Source organism: Corvus moneduloides, chromosome 17 (genome assembly GCF_009650955.1).
Source record: "Corvus moneduloides isolate bCorMon1 chromosome 17, bCorMon1.pri, whole genome shotgun sequence".
In the NCBI taxonomy this organism is placed as follows: Eukaryota; Metazoa; Chordata; class Aves; order Passeriformes; family Corvidae; genus Corvus; species Corvus moneduloides.
The window spans coordinates 7,683,840-7,700,969 of record NC_045492.1 but is presented as its reverse complement, the minus strand read 5'-3'; the positions used below and the strand labels follow the sequence as shown (position 1 = coordinate 7,700,969).

At 62.3% G+C, this 17,130-nt stretch overlaps 2 protein-coding genes across 2 annotated transcripts; one reads left to right on the top strand and one right to left on the bottom strand.

Moving 5' to 3' along the window:
* The first annotated feature begins 3,522 nt into the window (after window positions 1-3,522).
* Window positions 3,523-11,965, top strand: MYLK2 (myosin light chain kinase 2). Its single transcript, XM_032126575.1, has 12 exons — window positions 3,523-3,815; window positions 4,781-6,341; window positions 6,464-6,774; window positions 7,645-7,750; window positions 7,972-8,065; window positions 8,193-8,302; window positions 8,486-8,627; window positions 8,782-8,852; window positions 9,077-9,205; window positions 9,520-9,672; window positions 10,040-10,172; window positions 10,509-11,965. Exons 2-12 carry the CDS (start codon window positions 4,837-4,839, stop codon window positions 10,587-10,589), a joined length of 2,835 nt encoding a protein of 944 aa, XP_031982466.1. The 5' UTR covers window positions 3,523-3,815; window positions 4,781-4,836; the 3' UTR covers window positions 10,590-11,965.
* Window positions 11,966-15,222: 3,257 nt separating this feature from the next.
* FOXS1 (forkhead box S1) lies at window positions 15,223-16,676 on the bottom strand. Its single transcript, XM_032127380.1, has one exon. It carries the CDS (start codon window positions 16,622-16,624, stop codon window positions 15,278-15,280), a length of 1,347 nt encoding a protein of 448 aa, XP_031983271.1. The 5' UTR covers window positions 16,625-16,676; the 3' UTR covers window positions 15,223-15,277.
* Window positions 16,677-17,130: the final 454 nt, after the last annotated feature.

The window sequence follows — 17,130 nt, the reverse complement described above, 5'->3', positions numbered from 1 at the left end:
TTGGCAGTATTTTTTCCCCAATGGTATCATTTGGGTCTAATGAAAGACATTACATCTTCCCCCAAACATGCGCTCTTGTATTCCCCATGCACTGCAAACAGGGGCAGGAACCTCAGGCAGCTGGGCCTCCAAGGGCCTGGGGTGTTTGTATGAGCTTGGAGTCACCCACCAGGTTCTCACGGGCTGGGGTGTGGGACCTGTCCTCTTAATTAGGAGGGAAATGGTGTCATGGTGGGAAAGCTGTTCTTGTGTACAAAGTGTATAAAAATCATGTCCTGAAGGAGCTGGATGTTGGAGAGGATGGGATTTGGCCAAGGCTTCAGCAGGGAACTGGTGGTCAGTGATTTTTCCAGTGCTGGGGAGAATAAAATTACAGGACCGGGAGCAAGAGACTGGGATTTAACTGAGTGCTGTTCCAGCACCTGCCTTTAGAGTCAGGGTAGGTTGAGAAACTGATGTAAAATCTATATTCTCCTTGTGTGGCTTTTGCAGAAACATTTTCATCTTCCAGTACTCAAAGCCCATCACCAGTATGTGCATGCTTTGAGAGCAAGGAGTGGGAGGAGGTGAGGGGAGATGATCTGGGTACAAAATCTTCCTCTGCTCCCTTTCTAGTTGAGCTGTACTCAATCTGTTATCAAAATAATTTGATCTGAACACAGACTAGAGTTGGAACTAAAAAGCAGACAATGTTTTCCTGGACTTTCATGTTGCATTGCAAGATCAAATTATCTGGTGAATAAATTCTTATGAAAAGGCTTGACGATGCCCTCAGATCACAGCTTTGTTTCTCCCTTCTGTCTCCACTGGGAAACATTGGTGGCTGCTTGTGTGACCTGGCCTGAATCTGGCAAGGACCCCTGGACCTGGGCAGGTCCTGGTACTCCCTGGTGGTGCTGCTGCTGGTGTTCACATTGCTCTGGATGCTCTTTTGATGATGTTGGGATTTTTCCGTGTCTTTCCCCATTACCTTGCTGACACCTGTCATGACACGATGGCAGCTCGCGGTGGAAGCCCTGGTACTGATGGAAGCAGTTAAGCCAGACGGCCTGGCTGGTTTGTGTTTCAGCAGCATGGCTGGGATTCAGGTGGGGATGTTGTTCAGCCTGCTCTGCTGCTCGATTTAGCCGGGGTGTAGGGTTTCCCGGGAATGGGCCGGCTTTGGCCCCGCAGAGCCTCCCTTCCCAGGGTAAACGTAAAGGTTAAAGTGTGCTGCCGCAGTTGTGACAATGGTGTCGCCAGGGAACAGCGTGCTTGAGGAGCTGCCAGATAGTGCCAGGACAGGCTGTTTCCCAGCTGCAGCCAATGTAGGCTCTGGCTTAAGTTCCTGAATGGGAAGGGAAAAAAAAACCCAAGCCCAGGCTGAGAAACCTGGGTGGTGGCTGGTTTGCAGAGCCCCAGAGCACTGTGCTTCTCCTTGGGGTGTGTGGTTTTGGACCAAGTGCAACAGATACTGCCCTTCAATTCTACACTTCCTTCCTCCCAAAGGTCTCATTTCAGCTTATTTCTCTCTGCCCACAAATGAATTTTATCTGTGATAATGCCAAACCATGGTCCCCCACTGCCTTTGGAGAACCATAGCTCCCCAGTACCCACGCTCAGGGCTTTGCTTCCTCACCTTGTCTCAAGGATTTGTGTGCAGACCAGCCTTGCTCCCAGGGAGTGTGGAAGATTGCAGGCATCCCAGGAAGGCTGGCTAGTGTCCAGGTGCTTGCTCCTGCTCTCCTTGGAGAATTTTATCCCAGTGTCCACCACACCAACAGCACCAAGGGGGCTGTGGGGCATGGCTCCTGCCTCATGCCTGGGCATGGATATGCTGCTTCCACCTGGGGTTTGCCAGGAGGGTGCAGATCTGAAAGCTCGTGGAGTGGTGGCAGATTGTGCCTGAAGTGACATTGGTGGCCTCCAGGTGCCTGGCAGCCCTTGGCTGGAGGAAGGGAGAGGCAATTCCAAAAGTGTATGTTGGCGATGACAGTCGATGGGCAGAGTCCCTGCTGGCCAGGCACAGCTTCTGACCAGTTATTCCTGACTGTGGCCCTCCCAGAGGCCAAGGTGGGGGACTCCCACTCATCACAGGAGCCGTGGCTGTGCCAGGACTGGGCCACATGGGTGTCATCGTCACCAAGAGCTGTGGATGCTGGTGATGCTCCAACCTCTGCTTCTACTCAACTGCATCAGCACATCAGAGAGTTGGAGCTGTGTGCCTGCTCCTGCATTATCCCTGCTGGTCCTCACCACATTCCAAGTCCTGCCATGGATTTTAGAAAAGGAGCTGGCCTTGCTGAAGCCACAAATCCGAGCTGTGAAGGCTGGAGCAAGAGAGCTCCGTGTCTGCTCAGGATTCCCCAGCTGTGTCCTGCTGAGCAAGTGTTGCTCTTGCATCGAGGTGTTGATGGTGGGTGCCTGAGGCCAGGGCAGGGACAGGTGGGACAGCAGTACCTCAAGGACAGGGGAACAGCTGTGCTCCCATCCTGGCTTGTCTCACTTTCGATGTCACATGTGAACCACTGGCAAAGTCTGACCCAGGCCATGGCACACATGCTGGTGCTTCACTGGGAGCTGGGATTTGGCAATGCAGAGCAGCAGCACTGCCTGGGCAGTGTTGGTCCCCCTGAGAGGTGCTGCAGGCAAAGTGAGCACTGCACTTGGGGGGCTGCTGCTGCTTGTGCTGGTGGCATTGACTCAGCTCCATCAGGGATGGCACTGGCCAGGGCAGCCTCCCCACCACCTTTGCTGCTGTAGCCTCCAGCCCTGCCACAGGTGAGGTTTAAACTGAGGAGAAAGCAAAGCAAGGTTTAAGCAGCCAGGTTTGGTGTCTGGCAGGACCTGAGCTTTGTGAGGCTGTGGGATGGGGAGCTGGGAGGCAGGACCAGGCTGGCAGCTGGCAGAGGCTGAGGCTGGAGGAGCCCAGGGTAACCTCAGCCTCCCTGGGGGCACCCGGCCAGCCCAGCCCTGGGGAGAGCCCTGCTCCTCCAGCACACACCAGGATCCAGCCCTGCGCAGTGCCTGAAGTGTGTCCTGGGGTGCAGCACCCACACACAGAAGGAGCTGGCAATGTCTGTGCAGCACCCATACACACAGCCCAACCCCTCTGGAGCCTCCAGCTCCTCTGTTTCTTACCCTGATTCCCAAAACACTTGATTTTGCAGAAAATAAGTTTTTCAACTGGTTCCTAGGGGCGGCTGCAGCCATTGGCCAGTGCCCACTTCCCAGCTGCTGTCACCTTCATCAAGGCCCAGTGGCAGTGCCCAGTGGTGCCACATCGTACCCACAGAGCGCAGGGTCCCTTGGAGCTGCTCTCCCAAAGGGCCAGTGCCAGTGGGCAGAGCTGGCCACAGCTCAGCAGCACGGGGGACCAGCACCATCACCAGCTACTCCCAGCCACCATCCCCGTGGGTTGGCCAGTGGCCACCTTGTGTCACTTGTGGGCACCTTGGAGGGCCTTAGTTACCTGGACCCTGTCCAGCTGACCCAGGCCACCCCAGTGGGATGGTTTTGGGGTGCCACTGTGTCCAGTGCCAGCGCTCCCTGTGGTGCTGTGCTGGAGCAGGAGGCAAGTCCGTCCCTGTCCCCTGCCTCTTTTCTGAGTGTCCCCAGCCCACGGGGGACAGGCGAGAGTGGCGTGTCCTTTGAACGGGCTCCAGCAGTAACAGGTGCTGGGAAAGGCGAAGCGGGCCGGCTCCCGCTGCTGTAAAGGATCCTCCTCTGCCCCACTAATCCGGCTCCGTTACACCCGGGATAGAAGAGGCTGCTCCCTCCAGCGCTGCCACAGTGCGGATGCTGCCCCCCTGATCACCCACTGCACCAAGACCCAGGTAAAGGGGCCGGGGGGGTCTCCATGGCTTCTGACTTGGGGCATGGTGGTGGGGGATCCTGTGGATAGTGGAGCCCCCAGCCCTGGGAAGAACACGTCCATCCCCATGGGCTTCCTGTGCTGAGCTGTGGGATGTGGGAATGCTCTCCCAGGCACTGCTCTGCTGCACCTCCTGTTCCAGTAGACCAGCAAGCAACTTCCCTGTTACTGGGATGGTTGCTGTTAGGTTTATTCTGGGGCTGGGCTGTCCTGCGCTCTGGACGGCTGCACAATGGAGTGTTTTGGGACAGGGTGAGGAAAGATGACCAGGCACAGGAGGGCAGTGGAGCCCAGGGCAGAACGGGGATTTGGGGATCAGGTGCTGGGCTGAAGTCCAAGGCAGGTACAGGGCACCAACAGGTCCCCTTGGCAGAGCCGGTTACCCCTGGGCAGGGGGACGAGCAGCGCAGGCGGCTGCTGGGTGCGGGGTCTGTGTGGCCCCTGAGCAGATGGGGTTTGCCTGCATGGCTGGACCTCCTGTGTGGTTCAGGGGGAGCAGTAGTGGGGCTGTGCCGGCAGCGCTCACCTCTCCTGATCCCCACTGCCAGCCCGGGGCCAGAGCCTGTGTCTCCTGCTCTGCCATGGTGGGATGTGGCCTTAAATTGTCACCCTGGCCGCGCCGCGCTGGCTGCTCGCACGTCGGAGGCCCCAGGCACCCGGTGACAGGTGCCGGGGTCAGGCCATCGATCAGTCACCGCGGGGCAGATATCGGGGCACAATGGGACGGTGCCGGGACTGGTGGCCACGTGGGGGCCCTGGCTCGGTGCCACCAGCCGGGGAGCCGCCGGCTGGGCGGCGGGGGCACAGCTCCCGGCTGGATGGCAGCAGCTCATCCCTGCAGGAGCAGAGCCACTGCCCGAGTCCTGCCGTCCCCTCTGCAGGGCGTCGGCTCCGGCGAGCCCTCAGCTGCTGCTTTCCCTCCCGCAGGAGCGTCGCCGAACCGGGAGCACCGCAGGGCAGCCGCCTCCTGCCTGGAGCGTCCCATGGAGCAGGGCGGAGCGGCGGATGGTGCCGACACTGGGGGGACAGTGCCAGCTGCCACCGTGGCACATGACGGAAGGACAGATGAGCCTGGGCAGGAGAAGGCTGCAGGAGAGGCTGGAGGAGGGAAGACAGAGCCGGAGCAGGAGACAGCTCTGGCTGCTCCAGAGCCCCAGGATGGACGGGAAGCAGTCCGGGGAGAGGAGGCTTCGGCTGTGCAGCGTGATGGAGGACAGGCAGTATCTGATGAAGGGCAGGCAGCATCCATCGGGGAGAAGGTGCCAGCTGCCACTGGGGCCCAGGGTGTAGGGAAGGATGAGAAAGATAAGCCTGGGAAGAAGAAAGCTCTGGCTGCAGAAGAGCTCAAAGGAGGAAAGGCTTCAGCTGCTGCAAAGGCTAAGGATGGAGGGAAGGATGAGCCCAGGGAGGAGAAGGCTCCAGCTGTGGGAGAACATGAGAAAGGGAAGGAGGAGCCCATGGACGGGAAGGGCCTGGCTGTAACTGAGGCGCAGGATGAAGGAAAGGACAAGCCCAAGAATGAGCAAGCCCCTGGTGGGTCAGGGGCTGAGAGTGGTGGAAAGGCAGAGCCCACCAAGGAGAAGGCTCTGGCTGCAGCAAACTCTGAAGGAGGGAAGGCAAAACCTATTGAGGAGACAGCCTTGGCTGAAGCTCAGGCTCAGGATGGAGGCAAAGGAGAACCGGCAAAGGAGAAAGGCACAGTGGTTGCAAAACAGGAGGTCCCAGCCACTGCTAAAGCTCTGGATGAAAGGAAGCAAGATGCAAAGGCAGAACAAGCCCCAGCTGATACCAAGCCTGCAAAGGAGAAAACCACGGCTGCTGCAAAGGAGAAGGCCCCAGGTGCTGCAAAGGCTCAGAGTGGGGAGAATAAAGTAGTAAAGGCAGAAAAAACCCCAGCAGTTAAAAAGGCTCCAGATGGAGGCAAAAAGGAGCCCACGAAGGAGAAGTCTCCAGCTCCAGTGAAGGAAAAAGCTCCAGTTTCAGTGAAGGAGAAAGCCATAATTCCTGCAAAGGAGAAAGCTCCAGATGCTGCCAAGGCTCAGGATGGAGAGAAGGCAGCAGCAAAGGCAGAGAAAACACCAGCTGCAAAAATGGCTCAAGGTGGAGGCAAAAAAGAGCCTGCAAAGGAGAAGTCCCCAGCAGCTGCAAAGGTACAGGATGGAGGGAAGAAAACTGCAAAGGTGGAAAAATCCACAGTTGCATCAAAGGCTGGAGCTGGAGGGAAAGATCCTACAAAGGAGAAGGTCTCAGTGGCTGCAAAGGCTCGGGATGGAGGGGAAAAAGCTGCGGAGGTGGAGCCTCCCACAGCTGGAGCAGAGGCTGGGGATGGGGCTGCAGAGCCCATGGAGGCAGCAGCCATGGCTGCTGTGAAGGGTCAGGGTGAAGGGGAGAGAGAGTCCAAGGAGACAGAGGGACAGCCACCAACGATCCCCGAGCCCCCACGCCCAGTCCTGCTGCAGAGCCTGAGCTGCCCGGCTGCCTGCCACAGGTACCCACACCCTCCTGGGATGGGGGGGATCCCCCTCGCTGCTCCAGGGAGCCCTGGGTCCCTGGGTGCTGGGCTTGGGAGCTGCTGGCTGGGCTCTGCTCACCTCCCACTCCTGCTTCCAGGGAGGAGCAGCCCTGGGCAGAGGTGGCAGCAATGGAGACAATAGCAGAGGAGATCACGATGGTGGAGCCAAAAGAGGGTCCGACAGAGCCTGGCTCTGGCCCACCAGCCCTGGGGGACCTGCAGCCTCTGGAGCCACCTGGCACCCCACAGGAGAGGACATTGCCCAGTGCCACAGGGCAGCCCCCAGATCCTGCTGGGGTTGCGGAGCAGCCTGGACCTGGGGTGCAACCATCTTTGATGGAGGCAAAGCCACCCCCCAGCCCCTACCTCACCCCCGATTTTGGGAAGGAAGACTCTTTTGGGATATTGGGTAAGGCCATGAGTTACCTGCCTTTTCCTTACCCCCCTGGACCCTCTGTGGAGTGACAGCCTGGGAACCCCATGGCCCTGCCTGCTGCCCATACTGCCCTCCATGCTGCCAGCTCCTGTCCTTGGCTTGTCACCTGCCTGGTGGCCTTCGAGCTCCCCTTTCACTGTAAACAGGGCTAAATATGTCGTGTCCCTTCCTGGCCTGCTCTGGCCACACTGACTGTGAGGAAGAGGAGGCTGGGTAGTGACAGTGACTGTCTGGCTGGTGGCAGGGCACAGCACATCCTCATATCCTGCACCACTGTCCTTGTGGGGATGGCAGGGCTTGGGGGCAGTGGGTGCTTGTGGGGATCCCTGTGAGGCCAGCTCCTGCTCTCACCTGGGAAAGGGTGGTGCAGGAATGGGTGCATGGGGTGCCCTGTGAGTGGGATCTGTCCTGGAAGGGTGGGCAGGAGGTGGTGGCATGGAGGGGGGTTGGCCTGGAGAGGGTGATGGACAATGACATGGCCTGGAAAGGATAAATGCGATGTGGGATGGTGGGGGTGGCTGTCATGAAGTAAGGTGGGTGCCATGCATTAGGATGGGTGCCATGGAGCGAGGTGAGTGCCATGGAACAGGGTTGGTGCCGTGCAGCAGGACAATGCTGTGGGCAGTAGCAAGGGACCCTTCAGGGGTTGCTGCATCCTCCAGTGCAGCCCCAGCCAGGAGCCCCTGGGTCACAGCCCAGCACTCAATACCTGGCCACATCCTGTACCCACAGGCTTGGCTGGGTGCCTGTCTTCACCCCACACCAGGGCAGCCCGGGGTACCCACGAGTGGGGTCCCCTGGACAGCAGATTCCCTTCTCACCTCAGCCTTTCTCTCTGGGCAGACGATGTCCCTCCGCCACCAGCGCCCTTCGCACATCGCACCGTCACCCTGCGCTCCGCCAGTGTCAGCTCCCAGTTCAGCCTCAGCTCCAAAGACATCCTGGGGGGGTAAGGAGGGGCCCTAGTGCTTCCCCTGGCCTGTCCTGAGCTGCCCTCCAGCCTTGGGCAGTGGCTTTGTGTCAGTGGGACTCCTTTGGTCATGATGGGTGGGTGCCTTGGGCAGGATGGGTGCCTCAGCCAGTGCAGAGCAGCACCCCAGTGCAGCGTGAGGGTCCCCAGCAGCCTGGGTGGCTGATGGCATGGGCACCTCTCCCTGCCTCCCTCGCCAGGGGCAAGTTTGGTGAAGTTCACACGTGCACGGAGAAGGAGACGGGGCTCAAGCTGGCAGCCAAAGTGATCCGGAAGCAGGGAGCAAAGGACAAGGTCTGAATGGCACTGGGCGGGGGGGGCAGTGTGATGCTCTGTGTGCCCCCCTGGTGTGGGGACACAGCCTGTCCCAGTGGTACAGCCAGGGCTGACACCCCACACCATCCTGGGGCTCCTTCTGCAGGAGATGGTGCTGCTGGAGATCGACGTGATGAACCAGCTGAACCACCACAACCTCATCCAGCTCTACGACGCCATCGAAACGCCCCGGGAGATCATTCTCTTCATGGAATTGTGAGTACCTGTGCCTACCTTGGGGCTGTCCAACCCCAACATGCTGCATCCCACCCTGGCTCTGCTCAGCATCTCCATGGTGGAGCTGGGCCAGGGTCCCCAGGAGGGCAGGGAACTCTGCAGGAGGATGGCTTGGGGCAGGGAGCCCCCCCCAAAATGACCCCATGGTCCATCCCCATGCAGTGTGGAGGGTGGTGAGCTCTTTGAGCGGATCATCGACGATGACTACCACCTGACGGAGGTGGACTGCATGGTGTTCGTCCGGCAGATCTGCGAGGGCATCCGCTTCATGCACCACATGCGCGTCCTCCACCTCGACCTCAAGGTGCGGGGCTGGGGCGGACAATGACAGGGCCAAGGGTGACAGCAGGACACTGGCTAGCGGTGGGAGGGGTGCCCGTGGGTCAGCACTGCTCTGGTGCGGGTCAGCTGCAGGACCCTCTCTCAGTGGTGGGGCAATGGTCACCCTGTCCCCACAGCCTGAGAACATCCTCTGCGTCGCTGCCACTGGGCACATGGTGAAGATCATCGACTTTGGGCTGGCTCGAAGGTGAGGTTTTCTTCCTCAGCTCTGTCCCTCGTCCCTGTTCCCCTTCCACCCTTCATCTCTGTGTGCCTTTGGGTACCAGGAGCCCCAGGACCTGCTCTAGGCCATTGCTTTGGCCACGGCTCTCCCTGACTAACTGGGGAGGGCAGCATCTGCTGAAAGAGGGGCAGTGGTTTGGGGGAGCAGCCTGTCCCCCTTCTGCTGACTTGCACCCCCCTCGGCTGCAGGTACAATCCCAACGAGAAGCTGAAAGTGAACTTTGGAACTCCTGAATTCCTCTCCCCTGAGGTGGTCAACTACGAGCAAGTCTCCTACTCCACAGACATGTGGAGCATGGGCGTCATCACCTACATGCTGTACGTCAGGGCTGGGCAGGGGCTGCCAGTGCCATGCTGGGGAGCTGTGGTGCTGGGACAGAGCTCTCCTGGGTGCAGGGCTGTCCCCAAGCACCTGCCTGCTTGGTGGCAGGTGGGGGGTCCTGGATGGGGAGATGGCCATGGAAGGTTAGGGGCTGGGGGGCAGGAAGAGGCTCAGGCTGGCTGCAGGCAGGAGCACAGGACAGTGCCAACACATCCCTGGAGCAGCCCTGGCCAGACTGGCTCTCTTCCAGGGGGTCTGGGAGGTGCCGCAGCCTGAGAGCACCTGACTCCTCACCTCCCTGCACCCCCAGGCTCAGCGGCCTCTCCCCCTTCTTGGGTGATGACGACACCGAGACACTCAACAACGTCCTGGCTGCCAACTGGTACTTCGACGAGGAGACCTTTGAGAGCGTCTCCGATGAGGCCAAGGACTTTGTCTCAAACCTCATCATCAAGGATAAGAGGTGTGAGGCTGGCAGTGGCCATGGGGTCCTGGGGTGGGCATCCCCAGAGCGGCCCTGGGTATCATGTGCTGCCTCTTCACCAAGACATGCAGCATCCCCTGGGTCCTGCACTGAATGAAACCCAGGGGCTCTGCCCGACTCTGATTGTCCCCAACAGAGCCCTGCATCCCTCCAGGGACACCTGTCCCAAGCAGGATGTGTTGGACCCCTTGGGTCCTGCCCAGCCCCACCAGTACCTGAGCACATGCTTCCCTCCGGTTCCTCCCTGCAGGATTATGGGGTTTTGGGGCTCTGGAGTGGCTGGAGAAGGGGGTGGTTGGGGGTGAGGGGCTCAAGCAGGGTTGACACAGGCTCCTCTCACCCCCAGTGCTCGGATGAGTGCTAACCAGTGCCTGCAGCATCCCTGGCTCAATAATCTGGCAGAAAAGGCCAAACGTTGCAACCGGCGGCTCAAGTCCCAAGTGCTGCTCAAGAAATACGTCATGAGACGGCGCTGGAAGGTGCGGGAAGCTGGCATGGGCGTGAGGGTCAGCAGCTTCTGAGGGGGCTGGGAGGGGGCTGCCAGACTCTGCCTGTCCTGGTGGATGGCATCTGGAGCATGGAGAATGTTCTGTCTCTCTGTGCTGCTGCAGCTGGGACACAGGGCTGGGGACTCTTGAGCATGGATGCCCCTGAGGTAAGACCCCCATCAAGCATGTGGTGGTTACTCCTGAGCCGATCCCAAGAACAGCTTTTGGGGGCAGGAGTAGTGTCAGGCCCCAGAGCAGGGTCTGGCTCAACCTCCAGTGCCACAGCCCTTGCCAGAGGATGAGCACCTTTCCTCTTCCCCTTCACAGAAAAATTTCATCGGGGTGTGTGCTGCCAACCGCTTCAGGAAGATCACCAGCTCGGGGTCCCTGACAGCGCTGGGCATCTGAGCTGGGCTCCCAGGGGAGCCGAGGCCAGAAAGGAACTACTTGAGAGGGACCCCCACCAGTCTGGAGCAGCTCTGCCGAGCTGGTCCCGCGCCGGGCAGCATCACTGCGCTCAGGACCACATCACCGCTGGGGATGCTCGCAGTGTTCTTGGGGCTCTTGAGGCTCCAACCCTCCTCACTCCCACGGAGCCGACGCTCCCGTCGGGATTTCCTCAGACTGTGAGGCTGCTCCGGAGTGGAGGTTTCTGATCTCATCTCTGGCCCTGGCCCGGCTGCGTCATGCCCGACCTGCAGCGTCTCTGCTCTGCTCACGCTTCCTTCCCGTGCCCTCGGGGAGGAGGAAGGCCATTCCGGTGTGATCCCGCTGCCTCGGCCACCTGGTGCTTGCTGCTTTTGGATTCGAAATGTGCCCTCTCTGCCTGTAAATGCCGCAGCCCTGCCCTGCCTTCGCTGCCGCTGGCCCCTGCACTGCCCAGCCTCCCTTCCCAGCTCTGTGGCTCGGCGATGATGCTGGAGGGCACCGCGGACCCCCACCCTGGTACCTTGGCACCGGAGCCGGGGCTGAAGCACCTCCTCCTGGCCAGCTGGGCATGTGGGAGCGGAGCTGGCCCCGAGCTGCTGTTCGCACAGGAAGGGAGGAAGCAGCAAGCACGCTTCCAGCGGCGTCCCCAGCTGGGAGCCAACGAGGAAAGAAGGAGGCTTTGTGTTCCTCCTGCCCTCCCTGCCCTTCGGTTCTGCCAGCGGGGGAAAAACACAACCTCTGCTTCACCCGTCCCCGGCAGAGCGCGATGAGCGAGGCGGGCTAATGCAGAGCAGCTGGCCCGCGCTCCCCGCTCCGGCCGGCACCGCTCACCCGACCACCAACACACCGGAACTGCTCCGCCGCTCCGGCCGCGGCCGCCAGCTCCCCGCCCTGTGCGGGGGCTCCGCGGGACCTGCTGGGACTGGGGAGGGGGTGCTGCTCCTGCTCTCGCGCCTTGTCCCGTCCCCGGCCTCTCTGCCTGCATCCCTTGGGCCTCCCCGGTGCTGCCGGAGGATGGGCATCCCCGGGGATTTGTAGCATCCAGCCTTGCCCACTGCAGGAGGGGATGGGGGGTTGGCAAGAGGTCCTCCAGCTTTGGCTTTTGCCATGGCTGAGCCCCGCCAAGCCAAGGCTGTGTGTTTGCTCTGGAGCTGTCTGTGCCCTCTGTGCCTGCTGGAAAAACACTGAGGAGAGACACAGGGAGACATTGCCCCTCACCCCTGCTGGCTGCAGCAGGGGAAGGGGCTTTAGGCTTGTCCCCACCAGACAGCAGCCACGGCTGGTGGGACCCTGCCCCATAATGGAGCCTTCCACAGCGCTCGCCTTCTTGTAAATAAATGTACAGGTCTGCCACAGCCCACACCTGCCACTACGGGGGGCTGGGGAGGCCCTACCGCCACCTGTGGGGCCCGACAGTCACAGGATAAGTGAGATGAGGATGGGAAGCAGCGTCTCATCTCTGTGGTAGAGGGAATGGGTCCAGCCTGTGCTGTGGACAGGGACCACCTGGTACGTCCTGGGCAGGGCTGTGCAGGCATGGTGCCAAGGGTTTCTGGTCTCCACACCCAACAGCTCTGAGCACCCCAGGGGGATGGGGGAAGGGGAGGCGACTGGATGGATGGGTGGATGGATCAGCAGTCAGAGGTGTCCTCACATCTTCAGCATCTGCCCATAGGGGTGGGATGCCCAGGCAAGGGCTGGGGGGTACTGGTACCCCTTTGCCCAGGGGAGCTGTGGCTGGCCCTGAAGTGGTTAAGGCTGCCAGAGCCTGGACTCCGGCTCCCACCGCAGGCGTCCCTCCCAGCCGCTTCCTGCCGGCAGCCTTTGACCGGTTCCTGTCGGTGACCACCCCGCAGGCCTGGACGCCAGTGCAGCCCCATCTGGTTTGAGTTACGCTCCATGGCAGTGACGTCTCTTTCCTGTCTGGCCCCAGGAGCCGCGCGTTGCTCTGGTCCCGGCCCTGGCCCCGGCCGGCCACAGGGGCTGCAGGGCCCTGCTGCGGGGTAGCCATGGGGCTTCCAGATGGACCATCAGCCCCGGACATTCCTGGCACCCTGAGCTGCTGTAGGGGATGTGTTCCTGAGCACAGCCCTGTGTGTGCACATCTGAGGCAGAGGGATGGACAGACACCAGCACATCACAGGGTGGGGGACCCCTACCCCACAGCCTGGTTTGGTTTCTCCAGCCTCCTCCTTCCTACCCTGGGACCCTACAGAGACACACACTGGGGCTGAATGAGTGGGGCCACATGGCTGACACCCATGGAAGTAGCCATGATCCCATCCTATGTTCCCAGCCAACAGGGCTCATGAGCCCCTGAAGCTGCTTGGAGTGGACAGGTCCCACTGGGGCCAATGGACAGGGCTGCTCCTGGTCCAGCACAGGCCACAGCAGCCAGTTCCATGCCTTATGTGCCGGGTCCTCATCACCCCCACTGATGAACAGGGCAGTCTGGGTGTGCACACGTGTGTCCTCAGCATCCATCCCCGGAGCCTGGAGCAGCACACACTCCCCATGCACCCTGTTCCTGTGGCACCCACCCTGCCTGCAGAAACAAGGAGCCCCTCAGGCAGTGCAGGGAGGGAAGGGGAGTGGGCAGACCTCCAGCACTGGCACCTGGCAGCACCACCGACAGCAGCAGCAGGTTCGCCCCATGACTGGGTGCAGCACAGCCCCGGCCACGGCACAGCCCAGGATGGGAGCGGGCGAGCGGGCAGGGGGCCAGGCCACCCACAGCGAGCCGGGAGTGAGCCAGGAAGGAGGCAGAGCTGGGAGAACAGCGGGTCCATGACCGGCAGTCGGGGTGAGGGTGGGAAAGGGGAGCGCTGGGAGAGCACATGGCTCTGATCTGCACCCCCGGGCAGTGCAGGCTGTGCAGGACAGGAGTCCCCATCCCCAGCAGCTGCTGCAGTTTGGGGGACAGTGGGATGCGCCACACTGCTCCCAGCACAGGGATCCCATATCGGGCACAGCATGGGGCTGGGGCCGTGTGTTCCCAGCCGGGGCCGTGTGTTCCCAGCCGGGGCGGGCGAAGGGCCTGGCCACGCTGCGTGGGAACCAGACGGCCCCTGGGCATGGCTGCGGCGTTTGCTTCCTCCCGCGCCCCCGGGGACCGTGCGAAGGAGGGGGTTGAGGTCAGCCGCTCTCGCCGCCGGCCGCTCCGGAGACGCCAGCATGATGTAGGCGCTCAAATATTGTTTTCCACTGGGTAGGGAAAAAAAAGGGAGAAAAGAGAGGCCCGGGGCTGAGTGGCGGCCCCCGATGATGAAGGGCGGCCCCCCCTGCCCTGCCCGGGGCTGGGACACAGCCATGGCCCAGCAGCAGCCGTCTGGGGGCTGGTAACAGAGCTGACGCGGCCGCGGTGCTCCCGGTCCCCGAGTGACGGCAGTGTCCCTCCGTGCCAGCACGGCCCCCGCAGAGACCCCCGACCCTGGCCAAACTGGAGTCCTGCTAGCCTTGGGGAGATGGGGGGACTTTGACACAAATTTGGTCCCCACATCAGCATGGAGAGCCCCAGCGAGCCCTGTGTCTATCCTAGGGCTGGCTGTGCCATGGGGCCTGGGTATTGCTGCTCCTGGGGAGATCCCTCTCCCATCCTGGGGTTGGCAGGATGGGGGGCACGAGCACAGCCCCCCACTTTGCCAGCATCACTCTGGCCCCACTTCAGTGCTCAGAGGTGCTGACTCGGGTGTCCCAGTGCTGTGTAGGAAGGGGATGGTGGCCAGGTCCCATCCTAGGACTGTGTGAGGACCCTGACCACTCCAGTGTCTCCCAGCCTGGCCAGTTGGGACATGTCCCTGTGCCCAGCCCAGTGTCAACACTGGTGACTCAGCTGGTGCCTCTTCACTGGCAGCCACCCTGCATGATTCAGGTCGGAGGAATCCACTTTCCTGGCTGTTCCCATCAGAGCTGCAGCCCCTGGCACAGCCCATCTTTGGGGCTGCCCTGGTCTTGGAGTCTGCAGGGACTTGTTGGAATCCCAGCCAGGCACTGGCACAGCCACAAGCAAGGACAGAGAGGGGAGGGAGCCCTGTCCCCTGTCTGTCCCCCCCTCCACTCCCCCTCCACCCCCCCACCCCCCCCCCCCATAGCAGAGCTTCCACACGGTGCCACAACCCCCGATGCCTCCAGGGTCCATTTGCAGGGCCACACACTGAGGCTGGTGCCACTTGTGCCACGTGTGACACCCTGTGCAAAGCCAGGAACTTGGAGGGGTCCCAGGCACAGGGAGGTGACAGTGGGGCTCCATTGCGGGATAACTTCTGCTGCAGCACATTCCCCTGACCCCCAGGGACAAAGTTCCCTCGCACTACCATGGGATGGCGCTTCAGAGGCTCCTGGCCCACATTGTGGCAGGACCTTGTCCCCAGCATCTCCCAGGGACACAAGACCTGTGTTGGGTGTAGGTGCCCTGACCCAGGCCATGCCCCGTCCCCGCATGGCCTCACCATCCAGTCAGTGATCACTGACAGAGGGACTGGTGGGGATGTGGGCTGTGCCAGGCCACCCTGGGGACACGTGTCCCCCAGCCAGCACCTGAGCTGGGGCTGAGGGTCCCCAGCTTGCCCCTGCCCACTGCCCACTTCGAATGGGGCACAGAGACCACAGAGGCAGCGTTGGGGAATGTGTTTTATTGGGTGCTGGGTGGTCCCAGGGTGGGTAGTCCCTCACTCGAAGAAGAACATGCCGGGTGTCCGATAGAGGCAGGGGGGCAGCCCCAGGGGGTAGCCATTACCCCCCTGCAGCGGGATCGCGGTCCCCGGCCCCCATGGCTCCTTCTGTTCACCTGCCCGTGGCCCCATGGCCCCGAAGGGTGGCTGGCGGGGGGCGGCAGGGGCCGGGGGCGCCGCAGCCAGGAGATGCTCCAGCGCTGTGCTGCAGGGCCGCTCCTTCATGCAGAAGCTCAGCGCCTGCACCCGGCACTGGTAGCTGCTGCCCAGCGCCTCGGGGCCCGGCCGGCTGAAGGAGCCGAACACGGGCAGGTGGGGCTGCGTGTAGCCCTCTTCCGCCAGGAAGCAGGATGAGGGGGGCTTGCCCGTGCCGAGGAGGTTGCCAGGAAATGCAGGTGGCACCTGCCCGAATGGCTGACATGGCCCCAACCCAGGGGCAGCCAGCTCCTTGCCCTCCAGCTGCCCCGGGGGGGTGTCTGGGGTAGCCGGCGAGTCCTGCGGGGGGTCCCTGTGCTGGGTGGGCAGCAGAGCGGGCAGCAAGGCAGGGTGCTGGTGCTGGGCCGGGCGCTCGCTGGGCAATGGGTACTGACCTGGCCGGGGCAGCTGCAGCGCCGCCGGGAGCCCCCCGAAGACAGTCTCCTTGGGCGGGCGGCTCTCGGGGGGTGTGAAGAACGGCCCCTTGGGCTGTGGCATGTCCGGCAGGTACAGGCAGGGCTGCCTGGCCTTGGGCGGCTGACGCCGGGCACAGGGCTCAGCACACCCCGGCACCCCGGCACCCTCAGACAGAGAGGCAGGGCTCGGCAGGCGTCCTGCGGCCGACGGCGAGGTGTAGCCCCCCTCTGCCTTCCCCTCCTCAGGCAGCGGGGCAGCGGGCAGCCCTCGCGCCTGCTGTCTGGGGGTCTTCCCGCGCCCCTCGTCTCCCTCAGTGCCCGGTGCCTCCCGGAGGCCCCTCTTCCTGGTGAAGCGCCGGCGGCGCCGCAAGAAGCTGCCGTTCTCAAACATGTTGTAGCAGTCAGGGTCGAGGGTCCAGTAGTTGCCCTTTCCCGGCTTCTTGTCATCACGGGGCACTTTGACGAAGCACTCGTTGAGGGAGAGGTTGTGGCGGATGCTGTTCTGCCAGCCCTGCTTGTTCTCACGGTAGAAGGTGAAGCGGCCCATGATGTAGCGGTAGATGCCGCTGAGGGTGATGCGCTGCTCGGGCGCGCTCTGGATGGCCATGGTGATGAGGGCGATGTAGCTGTAAGGTGGCTTGGTGGCCTCGGCGCTGGGGAAGGCGCCGCCGGCCGGCTCAGGGGCCGGCGGGCTGCGCAGCGCCGCGTCGCCGACGGGGAGATCCGGCTGCATCCTCCCGGCCGGCCCCCGCCGTTCCAGCGCTGCCGCTGATCCCGCTCTGCCGCACGGCCCCAGCACGGCCCGTTAAAACCCGCCGGCCGGAGAGGGGGCGGCGGGCCCCTCCTCTGAGGGGCCGCCCAGGGCGGAGCGGGGCTCTGCCGTCCAGCACTGGTCCCTGTGGACAGACGGACGGATGCGCCGCCAAGGCCTGCGGCCAGCGGCCAGTGGCCTCGGGGTTGGCACGGCCGCGGCAGCCCCAGGGCAGAGGCGGGCACAGCCCCAGGCTCCCCCAGCCCCTTTTCCCACGGAAGGTTCCCACGACCTGGTTCTCATCCTGTCCTGCTCACGGCGTGCAGCTGGGCTCCGGCTGGGCTGGAGCGGGGCTGAGTGAGGGATGTTGGCAGGACTGAGGGTGCTGCCTGCCCTCAGATGCCCACCTGCCCCCTGCTCACCGTAGTGCCTCAGCCCCTGCTCCCAGCCTGGGCTTGTGCTCTGTCCTGTGCCAGGTCTCTGCATTG